Below are 27,137 nucleotides of genomic sequence, written 5' to 3'. Positions count from 1 at the left end.
CTTCTCAGCGTTTCAGAGGTAGACTTATTAAAACTCATCCAACGCGGTGCAGCCATGAAAGCATAGTGCAAAGGTGTCTGCATCATGTCTAGAATAGGTTTTGTACTAGAAAGGTACCCTTCCAGTACAGAATAAGGGCCTGATTTAGATTTCGCCGTATGGGTTACTCGGTCATAACAGTGACAGGTATCCCAAACTCCGAAATATAAATCCCTTAGGGAATAATGGAACTTATATTTCAGCGGATGGGTTTTTCGTCACTGTTGTGATGGAGTAACTCGACCGCCCACATATAAATCAGGCCCTAAGATACATAGATATACTTTAAGACTTTTTCCCACTTTGGATGTATGCTCTACAGTGCAGCACACACACAAAGCTGGAAAGATTTGGAGAAATAAAAACCTTTCTCTTTTTGTTATTGCCTACCTCATGAAGGCAATATTTTTTGCCACAAACCACTATTTTTAGAAGCTAGAGCACTGTGTCAAAAACCATGGGTGGTTGCATGGAAAAGCTCCATGGATTGTGTCCGCCCGCCCCTGACACAAAGTTTCTGTAATTTTCAGGCACAAAACAAGATTTGCACTGAAAGGTAATCTTCAAATAAACATTTTGCGGGACAAAATGTTAGTAAATCTACCCATTGGGGTTCTGGTCATTGTATACGAGAATCCTCTTCTGGTCTTAACTCACTTCCTATGACAATGTATCCTTTGGGCCATTGTGTCGGGAGTCAGCATATGTATCTATTTATTTAGCCTTTGTGTCAAGAATAAGCATATTTATTTATTTGCAGTTGTATATTGCGTAAACCAGAATAGTCAGGGCAGCAGAGCTCTTTACAAAGCAGACGTTGATGAGGTAAAATATAAGACTTTTTATAGTTATATACAAATACATCTATCAGTCACTTGGATGTGTACAGTACATGTAGAACAGTTTTTTCCTCAGGTGTAGAAGACGATTTGGAGAAATTTGGAGTGTGAGAGAAAAATATGTACATGGATTTTTATCAACTCCCAAGCAATGTGTCCGTGATTAAAATACAATCAGTCAGTCCAGAAAATTCCTATGAAGGTTGTATAGTTATATCTCAAAGGGCCTTTGGAAGATCAGTAGTTTGAGTTCTTTCTTGAAGGTGTCATTAAGAACGGTTTGTTATTGGGGAGGATGAGATGAAGTCCTGGACTTTTGGGGCGCTCCCACGGATGTCAATTCACCAAAATGCCTGGGGTAGCGGAAGTGACATCCCACGCCCATTAACCTTTATTTTCACTCATGCAGTCTCACCCACAAGACAGCACACAACGTACATTTAAAAACATTTTTATTTACCTTCTCTGCCAGCAAAAGTCATATTGCAGCTAGTTGTACCCCATTTTATTACACTAAAAGTGAATAATGCCTTTTTCACTATTAGTGTAACAAATTGACAGAAAGCAAGGAGAGTGTAGCCCTAGCCTACGTCCGTAAACTGGAACTTCCCCTCTGAGGCCAGGGGTCACAAAGGCAGTGCCAGGGATCGGAAGAGGCAATCTGGGGGTCACAGCTGGCAACCCCTAACTGACGTCCATGGGCGCTCCGTGAGATGGATTGGTTTACCATGCACGATTTTCTGAAGGATGGAGTAGTCGGGAACCTCCAGAGATGACAACATTTTGAGTTAAGTAGCTCATTAAACATCACCAAATCTCCATGTACCACCTTGTGTACAATGGATGCCATTCAGAGAAAGCATTTGGTCACTAGGTGGGGCCATTTCAGCAGAGTGATCAACATGGGATTGATGTGGTGTCTTCTTCTGTGCCAGACATTAACCGCACCACAGCATTTAGGACTACCATCAGATGGTTATTTGGATTCTGGGAATGCCAGTCAGTAGGGTATTTCCGTAGTCCAATTTTGAGAGGACTATTGATTGTACTGTAGTTTTGAACTCTCTGATGTGCGCTTGGATGTTCAGTGTCTTTTTTCCCCCCGAGTGAAGTCCAGAGACTTACACGTTTCAACAGTGGTTGATTAGCAGTCAAGTATGTTTGCTGGGTCAAGTCAATCTTTTACTAGTGTAGTGACTGCAGAGGAGCTATAAACAGGACTTTAAATAGTGAAGAAACATCCTTTTCTGTAGGGTTCTTAGGGTGAGGGCGAGAAGTGTTAAGTCTTCTGGGGATTATATTTCTATGTATAGCTGTTCTTTGTTAGTGCAAAGATGAAAAGAGTTGTTGGTTCAAACAGTAAGGCAGTAGGAGATTAGACGTTAAGTATGGAGTCGAGGGAAACTTCCTGTCGGAAAGTTGTATCAGTATTATTTGCTACGTGTAGACGTCCCAATATAATGAAAACCCGACTGTGCAACTTATTCCAATCCCAGGTTAACAGTGTTGAGATCCAATCATAGGTCAAGGGGTACAAGGACACAGGATTCACCTTCATCTAAGACACATTGGGCCTGATTTAAGAAAAGTGGTGCTGCATCCAATGCAGGGCCACTTTTCTTGTGCCCCCTTAGCAAACCCCCCCTCCACCGCCCTTGTCGTACTTAATATACAGCGCACTATGGCACATTGTAGGGGCAATAGGGTCACAATTTGTGACACTATTGATGTACTGTGTAGGATTAGTGCAAAAATGTTGGTGCTAATCCTGCAACCGACATAGGGGCCCATTGAAAGCAATGGTGTGCCCCTTTTTAGCCCCTGCCCTGAGCAGGCAGTAAAAGTAGCAGTAAAAAATGATGCAGTGGAATCTCTTAGATTCCACTGCAGAATTTTTGTGGTCCCCCTAATGGGGGAATGCCCTTCTTCCAAACATTATGCCTGACGCAGGCATAATGTGGCGCAAGGGGTTACAAAGTCGTGCAATGCATGCATTGTGCCACTTTATAAATATGGCGTGGCGATTTTGGCCTCGTTGGCCCACATTAGCATTTTAAAAAATTACACTAATTTGCCGCAAGGAGGCACCAGGCCCTCTTAAATCTGGGCCACAATGTGTTGTCAGTATTTGGAGGACCACTGCTTCTGTGCTGCATATAATTCTCAAACATGAAGGTTATTGTCCTCTATATATTCTTTTGTAGGCTACTGTCCTCTGTGTATTCTTCCTTCTGTTTTGAGGCATTCATTTCCAGGACATTTGCCATGAGGGGTTTGTGATGGGGTGGACGTTCCTGAGGTCTTCTTGTCAGGTTCTTGTTTTTTGGGGTAGGGGATCCGCTGACCTGTTTTACGACAGTTTGTGACTATAACATGTAACAATGAGAAGTTTATGACATTCGTCAGGTAAGGTGAGATGCAAAGTCTTAGGTCTTTTGGAATGTTTTCTGGGATGGGTTGCGGGAAGGGATCTGTGATAATTATTTTTTCTTGAGTTAGCTCTTTGATAGAGGACCAAGTCTCAGTGGTTGTACAAGGCAGGGTTTCATGATGTGAATCCGAAACTTCTGTGATGAATGAACGTTCAGTTTCTTGTTGTTTGCGAAGAAATTGGAGCATTTATTGCAGTTTTGCTTGTTAATACGAATATCAAGCGGTATGTATGGGTTAGATAAATGTTTGACAATGCTTAAAAAAAATGTGGGTTGTTTTCTTGCAGGTTTGATATCTGATCTGAATAAAGATGCTTTGGCCTCAACAAATGTGTTTTTCTACATTTATAGCAGATGGTTTTTCGGTTCAGTGTGACGAGGTTGTGTCACCATATGCGTTCTGTATTTCTGAAAGTTTTCTGTTCTTCAAAGAGTTATTTGGTGCATCATCTTGTAGACTTGCTACTACTGTGGCTTTTTAGTTTGTTAGGTCGCCAGAGACCTCTGCCATGGCTATATAAAAATAATTCACTGACTAGTTGAAGTGGCAATGGAGTGAGATGTTGCCACAGGCGTCAACTCACTAAAATGCCTGGGGTAGCTGAAGTGACATCTCATACCCTTTGACCCTAATGACATCACAGGATGTGACATCATATGACTGTTGACCCTGGTGACATCACAGGAAGTGGTGCCATGTAATTTGGTCACCAATCATATAATAGAATGTGCTCTTTCAGCTTCAATTTAAGTTTATCAAAATAGCAAAATATTACTGAAGAAAGTAAAAACAGGCATTACTACTGGAGGACAGCTCTGATATGCCAATAGTGCAGCTATGAAATAAATGGCATAGCAATGGTAAATAGCCATGATATGCCACAGGTACTACCTTCACAAACCCAGTGCAGTCCTCGAATGCCTAGGCGCTGCATACATTTACTGACACTCAACATAGACATCAGAATCATTTAGCTATGCGCAAACATAATTTGTCTAGGCTTGCCTCTCGTTTGTCAATGCTGATCCATCATTAGCCCTGGTTCAAACATCATTAAACCGGGCTCAGCTATAATGTGCCCAGCCTCAACCACCGTACACCAAATTTAAACCAATATATATAGAGGCCTAGCTTTGAGGTCTTCTTCTGAGTATTAGGTCTGCTGCCATTTCCAATTAAGCATGCCCTCTGGAAAGAAACTGATTGCCCATTGACTGGATGTCTAGTAGGAATAGTATCCATAATCAAAGTTATCTCGTCCATGCTTTGTGCTCAAAAGGAGCACAGATACAAATAAAATAAAAAACAATGCACCCTTAAATACATAAAGTACGGCTAATTTATTCAACCTTTTCATTGACATTGGCCTGTTGCATGTTCATTAAACGCAGCTTGGTGCCAGGTAAACCCTTGGGAGAACAGTGTGACCCCTCTAAGCTTCACATTAAACTTGACATTTTGCATACAGTTTGAATAATATTTTAAACATTGTTATGATTCTTAAGCCTCCCCTTCCAAGCATGTTCATGCGGGCACACACCAATGTTGTAGTGCCTGGAAGGTGCTCTATAATAGGAATATATCAAAACCAGCTTTGCATTTCATACATATTGTTACCGTAAAAATGGTCCTCTATGATTTAAGATGTATGATAATATGACACTGAAATTTGGACAAAATGTAATGTTTGCTGATTTGCCAGTAACAAAGCTACAACCTGGCTAGCCAGCTACAATGAAAATGTTGACTGCTGTTACGGACACTATTTACATAGTTTATCAGTTTGTAATGAAACATGCAGTTCTCGCTTTGGATACGCTCTTATTTGAGCTACAGAGCCACAACAAGTTTCCAAAGGCCTCCCTGAATCTGCCCAGCTGCCCAGCACCAACTGCACCGTCCTGGAGGTGCCTGAGCCCTGCTGCTGGCCTATGCTGGAGTGGAACATTTACAGGACAACATTTACTTGCATGACTCCAATGGAATCATGGGCTCCTAAATTCATCACATGATGGGGAAGGTTCAAATGTGTTAAAATGATCTCCCCTCAAATCAACATTTAATCAAGTATGTTTCCTATATTTTTCATTAAATTGTTAAAAACAAGTAGTAAAATCATATTGAATTTCATCTGCAAAAATAAAAAGCAAGAATAGTGTTATCTGAACTCAAAATGAATAAATCCAAGGCAGGGTTGAAATTCCTTAATTTAATTAACTATCAAACAGCCTTCCTATTGAAACTTTACACTTGGTCAACATATCAAAATCCATGATTAAAGCCATACTTCCTAACTTTCCACAATAATTGAGAGGCTCTCTTTCCTCCTTGTGACTGCACGCCAGTGTAAAACTATATGGAAAATAACTTCTATGGGAACACAGGGCACAAATAGGAATACACACAATCCAATATTTGATGCAGTCAGACGATTATGCTCTTACCTTTTGTTAGACTATGCGATAAATACAACCTACTCAATATAACTTTGTATAGACTGTTGAGATTCGGAGTAGCTCTAGGAAAACTAAATAGCCATCACTCTCCTGATTGCATAAAAGTAAAAAAAAAAAAAATCTAAACTAAGTTATGTGGCAACTATATGCTATGGGACGCTTGAAAATTAAAAATAAATGCAAAAATATACAGAAAATGGAAGAATTGTTTTTTAGATTCTAAAATTAGTCTAGCTGACTAACTGCATCAAACACAATTTGTCCCCTATGATATTTCGGTGCAAATTCTGGGCATTGAAAAGATGCCCAAAAGGATATTTAAACAAGGGTTCTAAGAGTCATCATCCTGCTGAAACTGCATAAATAAAACTGCTAATCTGGAGCATGTTCTAATCCACTGTAGCAATGTTAACCCTCTTTGGGCTCAGACTGAAAAAACTATAGATGATATCTTTCAAATAAAGATGTCTGTAAACTCATGTAACACCATCCTAGGTCCATGATATAAAAGTCTATCTAATAGACTTACAGAACCAGATCTCTTTCGTACTTACAAATGGAATTAACAAAATTCATCAGCTGCACAAAGCCGGCACCCAAGGGCTCCCACTTTGTTGCATTTGGTACTTACTGAAAGGCTGTGCTCAGTCGTTCCGCAAGGATCCTCATGCACTTCCACGCTGTTCAATGCCTACTTGACCCCAATCTCCAGCATCAGCCATGCCCATTGAATCAACATTACATTCTATGCTGAAGACACTCAGATTATACTCTCCTTCTCCGGGAAGATAGCAAGATGAGACCTTTTTCTTTGCCTCCATGACCAAAGTCGCCAGATACAGGAAAAGCAACAGCCTCAAGCTCAACACAGACAAGAGAGAAGTAATAATCATCTGCAAAGACTCCTCACTCTGTGACTCCATTTGGTGGCCTGCTGAACTCAGACACACACCCCTCCTGGCAATCAAGGAGGCACTCCATGCAAAGAACCTCAATATAGTAATCTACAACCAACTTACCTTGACCGGCCATCTCTTGTTTCCACACTCTCAAGATGCTCAAAAAGATCTTCAAATGGCTCCCCGCCAACATCCAGAGAACTGTTACCCCATCCCTCATCACCAGCAAGCTGGACTACAGAAAACCAGTCTAAGCTGGAATCAATGCTCAACTGACCAGGAGACTCCAGACCATACAAAACATCCTGATCAGGCTCACTCTCAACTTTCCACTGCACACTCACATCACCCAGCACCTCAAAGAGCTCCACTGGCTCCCAGTCCACAAACAAGCAACGTTCAACCTCCTCAGGCATGCATGCAAAGCCCTGCACAACATTGGCCCTGTGTACATCAACAACGCATAAACTTTCACAAACCTACCAGACACCTTTGTTGAGGCAGACTCGCAATCCTTGCACAGGCACAATCAGATCCAGCAGTTATGCATTCTACTTTGCTCCGAAAACCTGAAACGACCTGTCCCTGCACATCAGAGCCTCCTCCTCAGTTCTTGAATTCCGCAATAAACTGAAGAACTGGCTTTTCGCCTAGCCCGACCATGGTTCAGCCAATACAGCTCTTGCTTCAATGCCAGGATACCCTCCTGGGCAAGTGCTGCACTGTACAAATACACAGAACACTGTGTGACTGGGAAAACGTCATGGCCAGGGTTTATTTTGTTTTTAAGGATTGCATACACTACTATTTCAAATAATACTAATCTTGGTTTGTCAAAAGCTTTAGGGAACAAACTAGATCCATCTTCATCTACAAAAATGTAAAATGCCATAGAAAATGACAATCTCTACCCTATTGCCATCTCTTAGGACGACATTAGCCTACCCTCTCCCCCCACCTTTCTTGTTCCTCCATCCCAACCACCTTTACCTCTGCTCTCTTAGGTTTAATCTGCTTTTACACTCTGACAGTAATGATATTGCAGGTTCTTCTACACCTTATCTCACATTTCTCTATTTTCTCTTTCTTGTACCTCTGCAAATAGCAAGCTCATTCATAAAGCCGGATTAGGTGTACAAAAATATCACATAAAATAATATTTGTCCATGTACATTTTTGGAGTAACTGCTACTGAGTCTCATAAATTTTACATAGAAAATACGTCCATTTCTTATCTGACCATCTTATAAAATGTTTATTGAAAGATTGTACGCTAATCACTCCATGCTACTGCTTTTATTTTCAAAACAATAAACTGTTTTGAAGTTTAAAAAAAACTAAAAACAAGAGGGTTACTTAATCTCATCACCTAACTCTAACATGAACAAAAAATGGGGCTACGTAACCATCCTCATATGCCTTAGTCTTGACGGACGGCCCATCTATCCAATCATGAAAAGCATATGAAAGCCAATGGCTGAAGAGTGCTGACCATAAGTGCACTTTCCTCAGACACTTATCTATGCTTATTTTTGATGTCTTGAAGGGCTCTCGCAAAACACAGCCAAGGTGTGGCCAGTGAAACCTAAAAAAGGATAAGCTGGTAGGAAAATCATTGGATGCATCGGACTGGCAGAAGCGGCACTCTGTATAAATTTGGCATGTCTGGCCACTCCGCTGCTTCCACAAACCCAGGAAGAAACAAGAACAGTCTGGACTGTAATAAACACATTTTCACCAGCAGTGATGTCTGTGACTTCCCATGTAGAAAATCAATACTGTGCGCAAAAATGACAGTGGTTATTACACCTTGTTGATCGATACCCTGCCATCTACAGCGCAGTGAATTGATTGACACTTCTCGGTGTGTCTTGGCACATGTTCCCACATGTTGTTGTTCTATGCGTTGCAGGAAAGGTTCGTCACCCGAGGGGGGAGCTATGACAAAGATGGGGTTGTCGTGACCGGCTGCTTGCCTGAACTAATATTGTGTGCTCTTTGTGGCTGCAAGGAGGATATGCCTCTCCTTGGAAGAGGCAAAATAGTTTTCTGTCTGTTCCTTTTGTTATTCCGCTCATTAGACAACGTCTAATTATTTTGTTGATTCAAAGCGCACGCGACGCTCTGTCCTCTACTGACTCGTATTCCTGCTTTAAATGCATTCAATAATTAATAAATATTAATAATCTTGACAGGCGTGGACACTGGAGTGAGATAGCTGCTGTTTGTGAGGGAATATTGTCCACAAAATCACACCTGTGTTTTCTAACCCAAGAGACAACCTTTAAAGGGTTAGCAGCGGCGGCCTGTACTTTAAAGTGGTGGGGCGAAGGAAGTGCCCAATCACGTCGCAAAAACACACACACACAAAAAAAAACCTCCCTCCAAAACCCTAAAGTAAACCACCCCTCCCACCAAAAGCCCAAATAATACTAACTAAAACACATACTATACTTACATGCACTACACATTTACATACATTACACACATGCATTGCACACACATGCATCACACATTAAAAAAAAAAGGTACTTACCCACGGGCTGCACGTCCTGCTCCTGTGCTTCTGCTCTCCGATAGAGGAAGAGCTCTCTTAACCAATCCAGACTCTGTTCTCGTGGTTTAACCAGCATGAAAGAAGCACCTTGATTGGATGGATCATCCTACCTGGACGCTCCTTCAGGACCTGGAGGCCTGTGCCTGGTCTTCACCCAGCTGTCTTAGGACAACTGGGTAGGAGCTTCAAAGTGTACTTGTCACTTCGGCCGGCGCAAAGCAGCGGCCAAAGTACATGCGCACTTTGGAGCATCCAGTCCAGGAACTCCTCTAGCCCTCTGCTGCCGGAAGCAGAGGCAGTCCTCTGCTACCTCTCCTTCCGGCAGCAGAAGGCACGGCCAGCATGTCTCTGGGCTGGTGCCGTGCTGCGATGGAAGAAAAAAAATGGCAATTAAATCTTTTCTTTGCCATTCTATTTCTTCCTGCTTGGCTCGCAGTGTGTAGGAGGGGGGGGGGGGGGGCGGATACGCTCCCCAGCCCTAAAAAAGAAACCACCACTGAGGGTTAGTAAGGGGAACATGGAACAAAAAGGGGAACATGGAGCAAAGGTCAATAAAGCGGGGCTGAAGCACACCACGGAGATGGAACTTATTTTGCTCCTTAGGTGGTTCCGTCCGCCACTACAACAGAACCTTCAGCCACAAAATACAGAGAACAGCAACAGGAAGATGTTCAAATAACTTTTTGAGAAGTTAAAATTCTTATTCTGTCTTTTTGTTGGCCAAAGTAATTGGCTGGCATTTCAGCCAGTCTTGTTGCCCAAATAGTATCACAGTCCCTCACCAGGCGAGCAAGTGCTGAACAACAGAGAATGCTCCGTGTTTGGGGATAGGGTGCCATCCCCCATCAGTGAAGGCCGGCATAGGCACATGAGATTGATTTCAATGTTCATTCAAGCAGGGCGCATCCACAATCCAATTTAGTCTCAGTGTTTTTTTTTTCCTTATGTCAGCCACAGGCTTTTGTGGCTAATACCACAGTTGCTTGTTCTCCACATTTATAAGTCAATTTGATGCATTATTTAACATTTCAAGGTTCAGGAGGGAGAAGGGAGAGCTTAGAGAGCAAAGAATTGTCAAGGGACGGACACCAATCTAATTTAATGTATGGTGAAGTTAGAACAATGTAGAGAATGAGAGTAGAGCAGGGCACAGAGTAAAAGTTGATGGCAGCGAAAAGGCACATGGACATACAACTGGGTAGTGAAGAAGCAGGAAACAAAGATTTGGAGTAGTGTTGTGAAAAATACAATAAAGCAGGAGATACTGAGGGAGGCAACTGGAGGTACAGAGAGGCAGGGGCAGCTCATTGAGGCACATAGAGTTAGATTACTAATCAGGTTGAGTATGGATGCAGAGACGGACAATGGTGCTCAGCAGTTCATCGTGAGTCATGGATGTCTCCTCCTTAGTTTAATCCAAAGTTTTACAAACAACCTATTTCAAAGCTGGAGAATATCAAGAATTATGCAGGGGTAGCCTCCAAAAGCAGCTAAAAGAATGCAAAAAATGTTATTGACTAAACAAAGATTTTCTTTTAAAGCCTTCAGTAGTTTTGGCTAAAAGACCAAGACTGGATATCTCTTGATGACAAGTGGCCAGAGGGAGTGGCATCCCTTTGAGCAAGGGTCAGTGCTTCCTCCTGTCATGGGCAATACGGTCTTTCTGCACCCACAGGAGGTTGAGCGCCCACTAGGCAACAGGTATTTCAGACCACCTGGCATCGGCCTGCCACCACCCCAGAAAGGCAAATAGGGAGGTTTTCCCCAGTCTGCCCCACCTGCCCACCTGAAGGTAGAAGGCCACTAGGAACCAGGGATTTGTTTTTAGTGGGAGGAAGCAATTACTTGGACAAAGCCAGTGCTCTCCTCTTACCCAGGGCTATGTAGTCTTTCTGCTCCCCCGCCTCCCCTGAACAGATTGGAGGGCTAGCCCCCATTTTGCTCCCGAGGGGGTAGAAAGAACACTAGACACCAGGGATCTCTGCATAGTAGAATACAAGGGGTGGCTTACCCTGGCATTGGACCACACCAGTATAGGTATACAATCTTTGTGCCCCTTAGGGGGGGCACAAAGCCCACTAGACAGCATGGATACACACACACAATATGTATTCACTGAAAAAAAACAAATGTTAAAGTAATGTTATTGTTAGGTGTGACAAAAAGATCTGTTTTTGTTTTTAAGAAAAAAATAGAAATTCAGTGAAAAAAACAAAGGTAAAATAACATTATAGGTGAATATGTCAGTGATAATAACATTTTGAACTAAAAAAACATAGAAATTCACCAGTTATAGTTAGTAGAGGTAACTATAACTTGCACCCCCACCATCACTGCTTATGATCTCACATATTACATCATTCATGACATGCTCTATGATATCATTTATGACACCACTGATGACATCTCAAATGACATCATTCATCATCAAAGAATACAGTGGGCCCCGGGGACTGGGGTCTCCAGGTCTGAAAACAACCTGGGAAGGGGAGGCATGTGGCCCCGGGGAGTGGTATCCCTGGGGCCTATAATGGCTAGGGAAGAGGAGCTGCATGCCCCCTCCCCTTAAGTAAACAACAAAGCCCTGGCTGTGATTTTTTTTTTTTTTTTTTACCCCACAAAAGTCCTGCACGATCGTGACAGAAACTGCCAATTATTTTTATATTTTAACCCAGGGGCATCCCTTTAGGTCCCCCCCCCATGGAGTCCAGGGGAGAAAGGCCCCCTACAGTGACCCTGGTATAGGGTGTAGGGGGCTAAAGGCGAGACATACTGACATTAGTAATACCGATTTCCTAATTGTGTTTCTCTCCGAATCACAATTAGGAAAGCAGTATTCCTAATGTATGAAACCCTTTTCAGTTTCATTAGCGATTCTTGTGGGTCACAAATAGAACTTCCTCATGCATATTATTGAGCTATGTCGCAATTTGTGCCCCATTAGGATTCACAGCCATCAAAGGTATTGTGGCTTGCTGGGGGCAGCAGAAAACTGTGTCTGTGACTGCTTTTTTATAAAGCAAATCTACATTTTTAAAATGCAGCCCGTTTTCCTAAATTGAAAATGGGATGTGTTTAATATGAAAAAATTAAACTTTGCAGTTTCAGATTTTGAGAGGAGGTAATGGTCCGTGGAACTACTGCCTACCCTTAAGAAATATTTTTTTAACTGTATCAAAGAAGAAGGAGTCCTGAAGTGACCCCTTCCTCTTTGTGAATAGGTTACCACCAGATTTAAACTGGTGGTAAAGTATTACTGTTTTGCGACCGGAATTCAGTCACAAAACAATAATACATACCATACCAATTAGATATTTGGAAGGGACGTCCTAAACACACCTCTTCCAAATACTGAATAGCAAATGCAAAATGCAATTCGGGGACAAGTTACTGACTCTCATTTTACTTTTTGTACATTAGAAAAAGCATGCTTCTGGTCGCACATAGCCCATTTGCGAGCAGAAGAATTCTTTGCATATCTGGCCCTAACTCCTTGAGTCCTGTAGTGGCTGCCAGCAACATTTTTCTGATGTTGGTGGCAGTCAATCAAAGTGCTCGCTCCTGGGGGGGGGGCAAAGTAGCCCAAGGGGTGAAATGCTCCCTGGACCAATCGAAATGCTCCGTTTTTAAATTGGCTCTCAAGCAGGTGGCTCAAGACTGTCCAGATATACAATTATTAATAAATACCTTAATTTCTCAAAAACTACTGAACAGATTTACATCAAATCACTAAAAGCACAATCTGCGGACCAAAATCTAGCTTCCTGCCAAATATGGTGTAATTCCATTCAAAGTTTTTTGCGGTAGCCCTTCCTAAAGAAGTCTATGGAAAAAGCATGGGGATTTTGAGTTTTGTGACCCCCTTTTGCCTCAGCCCACGCTTGACCAATCACCCTGGAACTTTCTATCCCCAAACTAGTCAAAATGTAGCACCTATTAGGAAAATTTCATGGAGAATCATCAAACGGAGCAAAGTGATTAGCAACAGCTGACCTAACTAGAACTAACCAGTGGTCGATCACCACTGGATAACTTTATGCTCTTCCAAATGCCACATCGTGGTTTCCAAAGGAGAAACTTTACCATGAGGATAGCTCTCCTTGTAAATCAGTTACAACCACAAGTCAGGGATCAGTAACTGATCAAAACTTTGTAACAGCAATTGTGGTCACAAACCGTTGATATATTACTCAAACTACGAGGTTGGAGGCAGATGTTTCTTTCAAGTGCCTTCCTATTTGTAATTTGTTATGAACTGCAAAAGCCCTTTAGGAGGTCGGAAAGAAATTCAATTTTGTCTTCTGAAATAGCTTTGATACATTGTAAAAAAAATGTATTTGCTGTTACAAACAACGTGTTTTTGTGCATCACAGGCTTTGTGGCTGTAAATCACTTTGCATTTGAAGCCCTTGATTCTGGAGGCTTCTGTTTCAGGTTCCCCAGCATCCACTGGTCGAGGACTTGTAGACAGTGACCTGGTCCCAAGATGTCTATATTTGTCCAGTTGCCCAGTTTCAGAATGATTTATGTGTCTTGGCAGCAACTGTAGCAAGTTAAGTTGAAAGACTTGGTGACGTCTGGTAGCAGGCATAGTAGGGATTGAAGACTGAAGCAATGACTACTCCTTGAGATACCCCAGAATTGGAGCAGAAAGAAAATAATGGAAAAGGGAGGAGAGAAAAGATGTTAGATCTGTTGAAGAGGTCTAGCTTAGATCAAATCTAAGATGGTTCCCTCCATGGATGCAATGCACATATACATTGTGAAAAGAGGGATCACTTTGGATAAGAATTCGGTACTGATGTTGTGCAAAAGGAGCAAGGATACATTTTATTAAAAGAAGGTTGTAAAAAAAAAAAAGCAAAAATAAATAGCAAACCAAGGCACATTTCAAGACCTGTCATAGTTGTGCAGTAATAATGCACCAGGAAATACCAATAATGTATGGTTCATTATTCCATGGATCTGGTATTCCCATTCGGGTTTCGTAGTTTGAAATGAGGAATAATGGGGAAAACTGCATGCATTCATTCCTCAGTTCCGAGTTTCAAAACTCTGAATATTATGATATTTCATCACATATTTCTTAAAAATGTGTGATGAAGTACCTGGGTTTACAGCAGTACTTGTTATGAGACCCTTAGTGGAAAATAATGGTAATTCCCTCTGTTATGCCAAGAATAGTAGTAAGTAAAATGAAAATAAGAGGATTGTTGTATCTCATTCAGGTATTAAACAGATGATCTGAAGCTACCTCTTCTGTAATCTAGCAAAATGGATGACTTCTTTGGCATGGGGCAATGCGAGAAACATAGTACCTCATAGAAAGCTGAGTTCTAATGCAATAAAATGGGGCTGAGCTTCCCGCCTTTGACCACTGGCATTTCCCTTCTCATCTGCAGCAGGCTGTACAACGGTACAGGGGTGGCATACTTTGGGACTGAAAGAGAAATGCATGTTATTATTGAACCTTAACAATTTGCAGTCTGTTTTACTGAAGAGAAGGAAGCGAGCATGAGACCTGGCACTTCAGTCGCAGTTCAAAAGTACAGAGAAAGGACTGTAAGAAAGGGAGGAATGAGATTAGTTTTTTTCTCATGTGTATATTTGTGGCATTAAATATTTTTGTAATGATAGGTCATGGACTTGTTCAGGTGGAAGAAAAATGGATAAGGACCAGTGGTTGGCTCAGTTGTTAATGACAGATCTAGTAACTTGGAAGAGTTGAGAGAAAAGTGGACTATAATTGAAAACCAGGTCGTACAATATACAACAGTCTCACAGGCAACCCGAAGTAGTTGGGGGACTTTTGTGACATATGCTAAAAACCTTAGGGGATAACAAATCTTTTTAGATTAAGGTGAAGTAGGCAGTCCATTATCTACTATATAAAAAGGGATTATGGGGGTCATTATGACCCTGGCGGTGAGTGTTAATGTGGCGGTTGTACCGCCACAGGCTGGCAGTACATACTGCCACATTATGAGAATGGGGGGTTGGCTGCAGCCAACCCGCCACTTCTTGACTCATACCGCCATGGTGGTATCAGCCGCCGGGCCGGAGATGTCAGTCTCCAGCCCGGCGGCCGGCACAGTACGCCGGCGGCATTATAAGCCTGCCTACCACTATGGTTTTCGTGGCGTTAATGCATGTGACAGGGAATTCCTTCCGTGTCACCAGTAGGTGGCTCTCCCACCCCCCCAACACACACCAGATGCCCCCCAAGCCCCCTGTATCCAAAGCCCCCACCCACCCCTGACATTCAAATACACCCCCCACCCCCGATCCAAACACTTTTTCACCCCCTCCAATCCAAACACACACACCCTGATCCAAACACACACCCCCACCCCGATCCAAACACATACCCCCACCCCTGATCCAAACACACACACCCCCAGCCCTGATCCAAACACACTCCCCACCCCCTCCAATCCTCTCACTCACCTCCCCATACACGCACACACCCCCAGACATGCACCACGCATACACCCAATTAATCACACTGGCATACAGGCATTCATACACGCATACTTCCAGACATGCTCGCACACATTCTTACACACAATCACACTGACATGCAGACACGCTCTCACTTCACCCTTCTTACACGCATTCACTCACACGCATACAGCCACGCACACAACACAACACACACAGACGCATTCACACACTCATTCACACATTCATGCACACACTCAGACACACACACACAACACCCCCCACCCTCCCACCACCCTCCTCTGCCGGAAGCCTGACTTACCTTGTGCAAGGAGGTCTTTTGGCAGGGTACGGGAAGAGGAGCTGCTACCACCAGCAGCGCCCCGCCAGCAGAACACCACCAGGCCATATTACTTGTCATAATATGGATGGCGGCGTTCTACTGGAGTGGCGGTGCTGGTGGTAGCAGCGCCACCCTACCACCGTCCGCCACCATGAACACTGCCTGATTTCCACCCTTCTTGTGGCAGAAGTCCGGCAGTGCTCATGATATGGCGGACGGATGGTAGCCATAGTGGCGGAATTTTGGCAGCCGTCACTGCGGCGGTAGGTGGTTTTTACTGCCAAACTCAAAATGACCACCTATGTGTCTTCAGTCCATAAATAGTGCTCGGGTGAAAGAGGGTGCCGTATCATCGTGATATACTGACACACAGTGGAGAAAGTCTTATGTGCCACTTCCTGCATCCTTCATCCATCTTATAGCACCATGTTGATGATCCAATTTATAAAATGGACGCCACCATTCCATAAAGCTGGATCAGCTGTGGGAGGTCAAGATCTGTCTAATTCTGTCCTAATCTTGCAATTTTTTGGTGGATCCGCTGTTCCAAATGATGATGTCCATTTGTATAGCAGGAATTGCTGGTGGGACCTGCACACTCAGATCTAATTGGTGGGGCTTCAGTCAAGGAAGGAGCAGAATAAACAGATGCATAAATATATTAGTTTGTCACCTTCTTCTACCAAGAAGTAATACAAGGAGAAGAACAACCCCTATGAGCTTGAAGATAGATTTGATCACTTGCAGAGCAGCAGAAATGGAGGTTATGATGAGCGATGGCAGATAAAGGGGGAGAACATTTTGACACTGGAATGTACAAAATTCATGAATTCCTTTTATATAGATCCGTGTTTGCTGTTATAAAGGGGGAGATTTGGGGAAGGAGAGGTGCTAGTAAGAGGATGCATACTCCACTTTACCCCACTCCGCTAACAGACTTACAGCGCCCATGAAAAAGTGTTATTGTCAGGGACCATGAAAATATTGTGTAACGGATTACATTGTGAAGCACACGTGCAAAATAAACGATACAAAATAATACTTGTGGCACTGTGCTATTAACATCAAATATGTGTGCAATGTTAGTGATGACATATGCATTGTTATATTTATAATTATTTAATTGTTATAAAGATTTTAAACAAAATCAGGTAAATGTTTTCTTTCTCATGAAAACAATTGACAACCTGGTGTAACATAAAGTACGTGCTTAACTTCATTTACAGATATTCCACTCAATGGCACAGTTATGAGCGTGGAATATTCAGCAAAAGTGATGTTTTTTTTAATCATCAGATTTATCAAAGTTTCGTGTCACCCTTGCACCACGCTAGGTGACGCAGGGCATTGCAAAACCTGGAATGAGATTTACCATGCAATGCAGAGGCACCATGCATCGCTCTGTGTGGCTTGATAGATTTGGTGTAAAGCAAGGCAGTGCAAGTTGCTTGGGTGTTCCCACACATCCACCCGTATAGGCTGAAGCATTCCTAGATTTACCAACACTGTTGGACTGAGAATGCATCGGAACTGTATGTCTTCCCGAAAGAGGCTCAACGAGGAAAACAATGAGGAAAAATATCTTTTTTTTTTCCTTGTTGAGTCCTCATTTTAAGTGTAACACACTTCTAGAGAAAAATGGATCTAAGGATTGTTTTCGTGCAGGAACGTGTCCCTTCCTGCACAAAAACAATCCTGCCTGTAACGCAGGCACACTTGCACTATGGCACAAGGGTGCCTGCATTGGTGCTAGGCTGCACTGAGTGTGCCTGCGCAAGGAGAGGACAGGAATACGCCGTCTCATGATAGATATGGCACATTCCTGCCCTTTCGTACAGCGAGGTGTCTTGCTGCTTGCGTTGCATGAAAAATATAAAAAATCTGGGCCTCAATTTCAGGAAAGCAATGATGAGACTTCTCAGTCTCTACAGGCAAATAGTAAAACCTGAAGTGGGTACAAGCATACCCTGTCAGAAAACCTATGTATATATTATTTTCTAGACACATGTATTGAATCCTTTCTCCTGCAACTCTTTTTGCCAAACATTACCCAAAATATTATTTAGGGCAAACTTCATTCTGCTTCTGAAGATGCCCGTGGTGACACTTCAAAAGGTGTAAGTAATATGCATTTGGTGCTGGGTGGTGTACTGTGTGCTTATGTACAGATTCAGAACATGGATTCTGTTTTAGGTCCTAGAGAACTGTCTAAAACATATTCTGCTGATACTCGAGGGCGATCCTATCTAATGTGACTTGAACTATTGTGCCCCCTGAATGTCTACATAACAGAAGGTTAACGTTTGGCTTGCAGAAATTCGTCCTTGTAGCATTTTTTAAAGCGGCATGGACTTTATTGGGATACCATTATGCCTAAAGCATTGTAGACTTATTAAAGTATTATTTTTTGCACTTCAAATGAGAGGTATTTGTTTATATTTCTATAAACATAAAAGAAAAACTAATAAATTACAAAACAAAATGTGGATTGCTCTGATCAGAGTATCTCTCCATTCGCATACTCAAAAAGCCATATAGTATTCAATCATTTTATGTGTATAAGATAACATTTTTTTAAAATAAATCTAAATATATACATGCCTCTCTCCGTTTCTCCCTGCATCTTTCTCACTCACACACATTTATACAAAACCACACAACATTTTAAACTAACTCGAGTACCTTGAAGGGTGTTTCAGTGCAATCCGGAAGTTAGTGCTCGAAGGGATTTGGGGGAGGTAGGGAAATAAAAAAACAGTAAGTAAAAAGTGATGACTTTGAGCCCTGCCTGGAGATTTTGGCTGTTCACTGCTGAAAATGCGGGGGAGGAATTTGCAATTAACTGTTAATCATAAGCAGAATTAGTGGTTCAACCGGTAGTTCCCCGTTTCTGCAGATAATCTGCTCATTCTGCACCTCCAGAGTCGTCAGGACTCTAGGAAACATGAATGCCACAGGAGCGGCCATCCTGGCTCCAGGGTTGGGGCTCTGATAATGAGACAAACATTGAGGTGAAGGTGGGATGAAGGTGAGACTATCACCCTGGTGCAGTCAGTCAGCATTTACTCGAGGAAATTGATTGACTGCCCTTGTCACTTTCAGCGCTATATTGAGGAATCAGTTCATTCATTGTGAGAAGATATGTGGTCCAGTGGCTACCTCCCCCTCACATCCTGCTGCCTGCACTGCGCACGACCAGACTACACGCACTATACCTGCACTACGTACAACACCTCGCGTTCAAGAAGCTTCTGGTACAGCAAGAAGATTCTCTGCGAGGTGCACAATTGCTTCATGGACCAAATGTCCAAATATGTTAAAAACCTTAAATACTGCATGGGCTGTGATTGAGAGGATGTTGTGTCCATAAGGTTTTCAAGCACTACACAAAATACAGGTTAGCCAACAACTGACCATCAATAATCAAGATAATCAGTTCATGATGTGACTCTTGCATGTACATATATAGCATCGTAAAAGTGTATTTGCTTCTGCCATTACCATGGGCCACACATGTCAATGACATTTTTTCTATCTCTCATGCTTCCTGTGTGCACAGCAACCACACAGCGTGGTCCAACGGCGACTGCTGGAAGGAAACCTCAGCAAGCTCCAGGTGGACCATAACGTGAGGTCCAAGTCGCCGCTGGCGCGGGATGCGGACGAGCCGGTGGAAGACAAAGACGGGAAGGAGGAGGAAGCAGCTCTCTTCGTAACATGCAAGGTAAATTGATCTTGCAAAGCACGTGTGTAAGAGAACTCTTCAGATAATGATGTCCAAGAGTACAGAGAACGTAGTAGTCTTTTCAGTTTGTAATACAAGCCTGCCTTTTGCTGTCAAATCATCTACTGTAGCCACTTTGCATCTCGTTTGACCAGTTGTCATGCTTTGAACTGCAGTGGCTTCCATATTGCAGCAAATATCAATTACATTCACTAAGGAGAGGACATTTAGAGTGCAGGGGAAGCCTTGGAGTTGCAGACAGCACTGTAGTCATATGGGGGATGTGAAAGGCTGCACAAAGTAACATAGTCCATTGTGGTCGCTTTTATATTCACATAAAAGGAACTGTGATCTGGAAACATTAGGTCCAGGTGCAAATTACTTGTATGTCTGCGTAGGACGCCCTACCAAGAGGATGGCGCTTGCATACGCAACCTCTGGTCCCGGGTTTTGTAACTCTCAGGCTAACATTGCAGGTGACGCAGCAGCATTCCATGCAGCATCATACGCATGGCCGCACTGATCTGGAAAACCCAATGAAGGCACTACTCTGCACCCCAAGACTAACAGCACCAGCAAGGGGCCAAAGGACTGTTGAATGCTGTGGCAGATGAAAACCTCTCGTCACTTTTATTTTATTAAAAAAATAACATTGAAAAGATATTTAACCCAAAATATGCGTGAAATTTGATTACAACTTTGCAATATATAATGGTAGATGTGTTAAGATTCGTACAAGTGCAGGAACTGGGATCTCTACATCAATGCTTTCAAATAAACGACCCCAGCGGAGATAAGGGAGCATACACGTTACAGGTATGACGAAGGCACAGATGTGTAGCAGCGCACTGAAGGCGGGAGCGCAGCCAAACGTGGTGGTCAGGTCACGCTGGGAATGCTTGGGATAACAAACTCGCAGATACTGATGACCGGAGAGTCCTGTAGACGCAGCAAGGGTAGGGCAAGGCTCGGTTGCTGTGGATATTCTGTAGACAACGTCCTGCCACTGTTTCTATCCTGGTGTGGCCAACATAATTGTTGTAGTGACTCCATGGTGACCAGGCATTATGTCTTGTAGGTATTGCAGGTATTTATTGTCTTATGTAGCAAGAAATCCGCCTGATGCGTTGTAAAGCACGGGAATAAGCATATTTAAGTCAACCATATTGACTGTGACAGCTTGTAAGCAGTAAATGTAGCCTTAATGCATTATTTGTCACAGAGTTTGCAGATATAATGGTGATGGGCTCAACTGGTATTTACATTTATTTCATTTAGACCCTGGCAGGTGGTTCTGGGCCTTGTCCCCCTCCCCCTCGCAGATGACCACATGCTAGATTTAAGGCTTCTTGACACTCTGGAATTGTTCTCTGTGACAGAAATACATCTGATTATTGGCACATGCTCTTTCGTCACAGCTTAATGCAGAGCAGATAGTATTTTATTTTGCCTTTCAGAAGCAACACCCCTCCCCAAGTGGGGTTTGTTTCCAAATAGCAAAATAGTAATGGCCTGATGCTGAAGGTTTCCACCAGCAGAACCAGCTGAGTCAGAAGCACAGTAGTTCCCACACATTTAAATAGGATGAGGGAGCCATGAGCTCTGTAGGATATGATCCCTACAGAGTGGAGTTTATAGCAGAGCTCCCACTACGTTGGAGTTTAAATGCCTCCCTAGAGTCTTTCCATGGTTGATCATATGCTAAAATGGAAGGATACTTAATAGAGAAGTGGTTGATATGGACACAAATAAATCCAGGATTTGTAAAGCGTGGTAAATCACCCATAAGGGTTTCAAGGCGCTGAATTCTGGGCACAGGTATATTAAGTGATTTGCCCAGAATCTCAGGGTGTTGAGCCGACACCAAGAGTCAAACCTGGTTCCCCCAGCTCCGAAGGTGGAAGTTTAGACCGTTATGCCACACCCTCTGGAGGGCAGGACACTCACCAAGGCAGAAATTGTATTAGATGACTGAACAAAGTATTGCATAACGACAACGAGAAATAACCAAGCGTGCCAGTGACACATAACAAGCAAAAGGAGTCATGTGTGTGCCTTACTGACAGGAAACTAATAGACAATTATATAAAAACAGTGGCATGTACGATCAGAGTTGATCTTATTATACGGTGGCAGTAACAAAGTAGGAGCTAATATGGACATGAAATATAGGGACAACAAAATCCTAAAGATAAAGGGCCTGATTACAACCTTGGCGGATGGGATACTCCATCACAAAGGTGATTGATATCCTGTCCGCCGTATTACAAGTTCCATAGAATATAATGGAACTTGTAAAACAGCGTATGGGATATCTGTTACGTTTGTGATGGAGTATCCCATCCGCCAAGGTTGTAATCAGACCCAAAGTGAGTGGTTAACTGCAAGAATAAGAGGCTTTTATCTGGCGAGTGGAAATCCGCATCCACCAGTGTGAGCTTAGTGCATTACATCTCAATACATAGAATTAGTTGAATTACTTGCTTCAGAGCCTTCAGAGCACAGAGGATTTATGAAGACATCAGAAGTTAGAGGAAGCCCATTGGTGGACTGTTGCAGCGAAGAATATGAGGCATAAAGTCATACAGTCAAATTAATAAGCAAATACGTAGAAAAGGGGTGCAGAACACATGCACAATGACATTAGGTTGGATGTAGATGCTGTGAGAGCAATACGGGTGGGAAAACAAATAAAGAAATGTACACAGTCAAATCAGGCTGTTGCCCAAGGAAGGGGATCTTCAGAAGGCATTGAAAGGAGGTAATAGAGGAAGCGTTCCTGAGATGAGGAAGGAAACCAGTCTAGACTGCCTGAGAGGGACGTCTTTGAAAATAGGAGTGTAGAGAGATGTTTTAATTTTGCATCACAGATTTCAGAACACCGTCTGCCATATATGTCATGTTCTGTGAGTAATTTATCCTTTGAAGACTGTATATCTTCTCCCACAACCTTTCTGCTAGGATCAAAAAAAGATTTTCTGTATTTAAACGTCTAATTTAAGAGATCTTTTTCCATGAAAAGGAAGCGGTGCATTGGGCAAAATCTAACGCACAGTTTGACCAGTGTGCATAAATGAAACACCATAGAGATAAGTAGTCTCAAAAAGGAGAGTAACCTACTAAATTCCTAGAACCCTTGTCAGGGAATTTCAGTGCTGCACAAGTATGCATAGTCATTCATCCAGCCAGGCATGCTCACATCCACAGGTGAACTCTCCCATGTACCTCTTTATGGTGTCAGAGGCATCTTGTGCATCCCAAAGTGGCTGGGGGTCTAAGCCAGCATAAACTGGGCTAAAGTGTACGGTGCGGTGCACCATGCACACACTCATTCAGACAAAGGGTCATGACAAATGCAAAAATTGACTGAAGAATCGTCGATTAGCAAAGGCATTATCATTTGCAAACCAAATGCAAAAACACTTTACAAGGCCCTGAGGGTAGAGGGCCTGCAACTCTAAAACGCCCTAACCCGCCCATTCTACCAACCTGTTCATTTAGTAAAAGAGTAACATTTTTGTTGATTTTATGAATGATCCTGTAAACTAAGCAACTTTCCAGATTTCACGAAGTATCAGGCAATGCATGTAGCTATCCAAATTATATTTACAACAGTTATACTAACTTGTACTAAATAGCATTTAGAAGGGGATCAAGGTGTGCAAAGCTGACATAATACAAACTTTCATTGATGTGCTCCTATTATTTTTAGGTATTGTTCTCTCCTACTCTTTTGTACCTTAATGTGGGGATATACTGAGATCAGTTTTTCTCCTGAGTGAATGCGTTAGGTGAGTGTATATTGTAGTGCTGTGTTTTTTGATAATATGAGAATGAACCCTCTCAGATGTTGGCCTAATGATGTTTTGAACTTAATATATGAAGATGCTGCCGATATTTCTCAATAGTGGTATCTCTTCTAGCTCAGGTAGGCCTTCTTGGATATTTCTAAGCTAAAAAACTAAACAACCTCTAGAAACAGGCACTAGCGAACACAGAGCATATTGTCAACAATGTCAACATTTTTATGTCGAGGAGATTGGTTTATTTACTAAAACTCAAAAGCTGATACTTAAGGGCATGTTGGTGTATTTTCTAGATGTATAAAGCTGGTGGTTGGACACAAACTGAGGTTTTTACAAAAAATAAAAAGCTAAAACATTTGAAGGGGAGGTACTATATCATTTTTTTAATTGAAAGGCATGTAAATCAGTACACCATTAGTGAATGCTTGGGAATCGAATGAGTGTTTTTCCAAAATGCATTTAATTCTAATAGTTGAGTGATAATTTATGTCAAGTAAGGGGGCACATGTTGGTGCTGCAATGGCATCATTTCCTTGATACCAAAGGGCATTCACTTGCTATGGCGGTTGTTCCATGGCTGATGAAAGGGCGTTTCATTAACTATATGCAGATGGACTTCCCAACACTCTCACTACATGTACCTGCATTCTGCGGTCTGGGCCTGTAATAGCAGTGTCATCTCACTACATGTACCTGCATTCTGCGGACTGGGCCTGTAAGAGCAGTGTCATCTCACTACATGTACCTGCATTCTGCGGTCTGGGCCTGTAAGAGCAGTGTCATCTCAGAGAGACCTGTCTACACTGTTTCTGCAACTCTATGTGTAGATCTGCTGCCTGAGCCTGGAGGGAGGGCCTATGCTAAGGTGCAGCTCATGGTCTTGGATTGTGAGAACTATCAGTGTAACTTTTCATGTTCCCATCGAGCCCCTCATAAGTGGAAGTCTGAAGTGAGAGAAGGCGCTTTAAACACTCTCCACAATGATAGAATGTCATGGCAAATTGAATACCCATATTCATTGTTTTGCCTGTTAAACATATGGTTTGAAGGAGCACCTGCCTAAACATACCTGGGAAGGGTCGGGCTTTCTCAGCAGACCACGGATTACTCAAATATTTTAAGAGAACCTCTGAACCTAGGGCTCGAGTCTCTGGAAGTTATTCTGTAAATTTTAGTCACTTGCATAGTTAAACTCAGACAAAGGATTTCTACAACACCAGATTGAAACATCATGATTATCATGCTTCGTCCTGATTTACTTTTCAGACACACAGCTTTTTTTATTTTGATGTTGATTTTTGGAAATTCCCTTGTTATTAAAGGCTGCCAGAAATTATAAATGGCTAGTGGAGTCAGTCACATTTTTCTTTTCCATTTCACTATAGTGCATCCCTTAAACAAGAAATGTGTGTGTGGGGGGGGGGGGATTCAAAGACCCTCATTAGGAAGGGCCCATTAAACTGTACTTTTGCACTGGTCATTTGTATAAGAGGTAAAATGTTTTTCACACCTGGTGGTTAAGTGCAAAATAGTTTAATCCTCCCCTCCTCCCCAAACCCCCACCCAGCTCCACGTCAATTTATAGCAGGTCAATCTCGCTAGAATTTAACGTGTAAAAAATGCCAGTAACTAAAGAAACGTGGTGATTTCTGTGTGATAAACACCAAAATCAAAGTTATTCCCCCTTTCTAGGAAAAAGCTCGTAGTAGGTGCTAGTTATCCCAAACAATAAATAACAGCCCCCACATAAGTGTTATGTATCTGTTGCACAATATGTCACATCGAACACTAGGCCACTTATAATGAAGGCGTTAGTGTTTACCAGCTGCAGGTCTAAATCAGCCGTCAAAAAATTCATAATTTCGACATACATAAAATATTCGAGATTCACAAAGGTACAGTATGCATGTGTATTGTATGCCATGCATGTGTATTGTATGTGTAGTGTACTGCATGCACCCTATTACCACATGTAATGTCCAACATGGTGCTCAACAATGGATGACCCTGGGAGCGTTAGAAGAGCCCTGAAGACCTGCAAACTGGGGCGCATTCAAGAAAGCAGTTACCTTCAGAGTATTCGCAGATCTGCGGGGATGCGCCTCCCTCACATTCCAGGGCACCTAACATACATCCAAATGGTTCTGGTGTGTGTAGCGCAGAAAAGCAGAGGAAGTACCCACTAAGCGCTTCTGTCTTTTCAGGACGGGTGTGAAAAAGGACTTCCATTTGTGTTTAAAATGATGTTAACTTGGAGAAGAGTTACCGTAAAAACGAAACACACAATTTACATTTTTCAGACCTTATGTCCACTAAGAACACATGCAGTTACAAAAGTAGAGATGAGTCACCAAGGTACAATGAACATAAATATCCTACGATAAACCTGCATATTGTGATGTGTCTCAAGGGAGTATAAGTGAATAAATAACATAGAATAAATTACACATTTCATATTTTACATGTATAAGTTATAACATTTGCAAATTGCCCTATCAATAACGCTGCTGGCAACACATTTGTACTTTAGTTGGAGATGTTTTCTTCTTTAAATGTCCTTAAAAACTCGCCCATATTTATACTTTTTAGCGCCGCATTTGCGCCGATTTTGCGTCAAAAAGCGGCGCAAATGCGGCGCTAAAAAAGTATAAATATGGGCCTCAGTTGTTCACGTGGGGACATTGGATTTTAAGCCCAGACTCCGGGTGCCTTTCCTGGGATCTTAAACTGTTGACGGCATTGCTCCACAGTCTAATTTTGCCAAGCCTATTTTTAGATTACGTTTGTAAACATATAGGAAGAAGATATTGGGTCTGCGGCAGAGTAAGGGAATCACAAACCTGCACACATAATTTGTGAATATGAACAATTTCACAATTCTAAAAATAGGCTGTGAATTGCACAAAAAACATATTGTCGTGCAGTTAGCCACGCCGTTGATCCAAGCGCGATAGCGCACAGTCCTTCCTGTAACTGAAAGCAAAGGAGCGAAGGGCTTGCGCAGTTTGCGTTCTGTGTCCTCATATGCCCTGGTGCAAAATGTGCACTTGTGCAAAATTAGCTCTTGGCACAATGGTGACGGAGCAGGCTCAGAGGTTAGAGCATCCGATAGGAACGTGCGCTGTAATCTCCACCTGGCGCAGCAGAGGACGTCACAATGCGGAAGAGTCCAAAAAAATTCAGCATCTGCACCGCAGACACCATCACCACCACTCTTGATAAACGTGAGCGGTGGTGCACAGATTTACATTTCCAAACCTAAACTAGAGGTGTAAAGTTAAACATGAGCATCTACACAGCTTTAAGTGTAATCGTTTCTATGGGTAACGTGAATAGGGGGGCTTATAACTTGTTGACATTTGCAAGTCCCATCACCCTGTCACGGTGGCTAATGAATCCAGTGTACAACGGTGGGTAAGCACACGCTGTTTTGTTACAGGTTTGAGGTGCCGTAGCATATCCAGAGTCTCATGGGCCCAAGTGCAAGGAAGGAAAATGGGCATCCTAGCTGCTGTTAGAATTATAAAATACAGCAATAATCAGAGTTCCGTGGGCCCCTCAGGCCTCTGAGTCCTGCTGTCACTGCACCTGCATGAGATG

The 27,137-nt window shown here is 42.6% G+C and overlaps 1 protein-coding gene across 1 annotated transcript in view; it reads left to right on the top strand.

Annotated features, from left to right (window-relative positions):
- The window catches only part of NRIP2 (nuclear receptor interacting protein 2), a 261,101-nt gene that overhangs the window by 156,710 nt on the left and 77,254 nt on the right, over positions 1–27,137 (top strand). The window contains exon 2 of the mRNA XM_069228156.1: positions 19,567–19,731. Coding sequence (XP_069084257.1) covers positions 19,567–19,731 — 165 coding nt within the window. The remainder of the gene's footprint in view (positions 1–19,566; positions 19,732–27,137) is intronic.

Source organism: Pleurodeles waltl, chromosome 4_1 (genome assembly GCF_031143425.1).
Source record: "Pleurodeles waltl isolate 20211129_DDA chromosome 4_1, aPleWal1.hap1.20221129, whole genome shotgun sequence".
Taxonomy (NCBI): Eukaryota; Metazoa; Chordata; class Amphibia; order Caudata; family Salamandridae; genus Pleurodeles; species Pleurodeles waltl.
The sequence above is the reverse complement of the archived record's forward strand: the minus strand, read 5'-3'. Positions and strand labels throughout refer to the sequence as shown.